The 2,500-nt window shown below is 36.1% G+C and overlaps 1 protein-coding gene across 1 annotated transcript in view; it reads left to right on the top strand.

The window, feature by feature from the left end:
* Positions 1 to 2,042: 2,042 nt before the first annotated feature.
* Positions 2,043 to 2,500, top strand: part of LOC119574259 (arrestin homolog) — a 2,796-nt gene continuing 2,338 nt past the window's right edge. Inside the window, exon 1 of the mRNA XM_037921421.1 lies at positions 2,043 to 2,233. Coding sequence (XP_037777349.1) covers positions 2,125 to 2,233 — 109 coding nt within the window. The 5' untranslated portion in view covers positions 2,043 to 2,124. The remainder of the gene's footprint in view (positions 2,234 to 2,500) is intronic.

Here is a 2,500-nt window from a genome sequence, read left to right as displayed (position 1 = left end):
ATTCTTCCTTTTGCTGAAGGGATCTCTTGCCAAAACGCAACGCTTCTGCTCATTTCCTTCTTGCTACGACCGTCCGAGATAACCAGGGAGCTCAAGTCGTTAAAGAATGATGATACATTGCTCAATTTCTTGTTCTTTTCTTGCCTTTTGGTTCTTGTAGTTCTTGTGTATTTTGCAATCTTTGTAGTTGATCTGAATTTGCTGCAGGGTCTTGAGGAGTTCTTTGTGCTTGACTTTATCAAATGCCTTTTGACAGTCGTTGCAGACAAGGAACAAGACAACTTGATGTAGAATAGCGCGTTCACTGATGACGTGCAAGATAGCATTCCTTGTTCCTCTGTCCTTCTTGAATCCATATTGACATTCAAAGATCTTAAGGGGGATCTTGTGCGGTATTCTCTGCAGCACAATCTTGAGGAGAGCATTCAACAGGTGACTGAGCAGGCTTATGGTACGATGGTTGGGGGTATTCCAGTGTGCATGTCACTTTCGGTAAAGCAATGAAGCTTGACTTCGGCTTGTCTTCTGATATTTTGCCAGCATCATAAATTCTACTGATCAAAGGCCACAGACGGTCAATTCCATCATCATATAATGCCGTGAGCGCGCGCACGCACACACACACACACACACACACACACACACACACACACACACACACACACACCACACTTATATATACACACATGTGTGTGTGTGTGTTTTATTTATATTTATATATATTCATATATATTTACATATATATAATTATGTATGCTATATATAGATAAATAAACAAGTACATAAATATATACTTACATACATACACAAACACACACACACCACACACACACACACACACACACACACACACACACACACACACACACACACACACACACACACATATATATATATATATATATATATATATATATATATATATATATATATATATATATAAATGGTAGAAAAAAGAAAACACATTGCACAAACTAGATTTACTGAAAATGAAACACATCCTTGATTCCACCTTCAGGTCTGAAGATGGAATCCAGGGGAATTTCGAAAGTGTTTTCTCATTTTCCGTAAACCTAGTTTCTGCATTGGGGTTTTTTCTACCATAGTATCAAGACGGTAGAGTGTTTTACCATTCATATATATATATATATATATATATATAATATATGTATATATATATAGATATATATAGATATATATACACACATATATTGAATATAATATTATATATATATATATATATATGTATATATATTATATATATATATATATATATATATATATATATATATATATATATATATATATATATATAATATATATATATATCATATATATATATATATATAATATTATATATATATATAATTATATATTATATTAATATGTTTATTATACTAAATAATTAGATTAATAGATTAATATGTATATGTGTGTATTCATCTAACAGATAAATTGTGTAAATGGTTAATTTGAATGTTGTTGACACAAGACGGTCAAAAACTTGCCACCTGTAGGATCCTTTCCAAAAAATCCCAAACCAAAGTGTTGTAATTCAACCAGAAATCTTGTAAAGTTCTTACTCGAAGAACTCCAGCAAACCTTTTCTCCTCTCGTTAGTGAATGTGAGTCCAACCCTACTACAGGGCTTCTCACACGTGGTCACCTAATGACATGTTAACTTCCTGTAATCATCAGCGGATTATAAGTGATGACAAGGCGGTCAAGGGAAAAGTGAACGTCTTATCCCCTGCTTTACCTACTCTAAATTTTCTTCCCGATTCTTCCGTCTACTATCACTTTAGGCTCCTGCTACTCTTCTGGTATAAATTAAGTGCTACATATGGGATTTACAAGAGTCTCATTTTGGTGCGATCTGGAGTAATCAATGGGTTTGAGTTCTCCATACTGCTGTAAATCTACCACTCTCCTGTTTTTTGTCAGTCTCTGCGCAGTACCAACGTCAGCACAGACAGCATGTGCTACCATAATCTCATTAACAGTCCATGCTGGGGGAGGAGCTATATAGACCCAGGTACTGCGAAGCTCCGCAAAGACTCTCAGCGATTCCCATTTCTCCTCGAGTCACCGTTTCGTCTGCTGCTCTCCCTTGGCTCTTCCAAGATGGTCGTCCAGTTCAAAGTGTTCAAGAAGGCAGCTCCCAATGGAAAGCTGACCATCTACCTCGGACGCCGTGACTTCGTGGATCATGTGTCTGCCGTCGACCCTGTTGGTAAGTTGCTCAAGTCCTATACTGTCGTTTCATCAGTTAACCATTACTGATCTTATATTGTCTGATTCACTGTAGATATGTGATCCTGGGTGCCCTTCAGTGAGACTTTAAAGAGTATATGTATGATTCTACTCGTTTCTCAAACACGAGTAGAAAGTCACCACATGTCATTACAAAGGTAACATAGCAACGATACAGTGCTTACGTCAGTTTATATTACTTTCGTTTCTGGTGAACATATTATTCTACCGGTTCCTGTAAGCAAAT

This window comes from Penaeus monodon, chromosome 1 (genome assembly GCF_015228065.2).
Source record: "Penaeus monodon isolate SGIC_2016 chromosome 1, NSTDA_Pmon_1, whole genome shotgun sequence".
Classification (NCBI taxonomy): domain Eukaryota; kingdom Metazoa; phylum Arthropoda; class Malacostraca; order Decapoda; family Penaeidae; genus Penaeus; species Penaeus monodon.
Note: the sequence above shows the minus strand (reverse complement) of the source record. Positions and strands in the feature narration are given on the sequence as shown.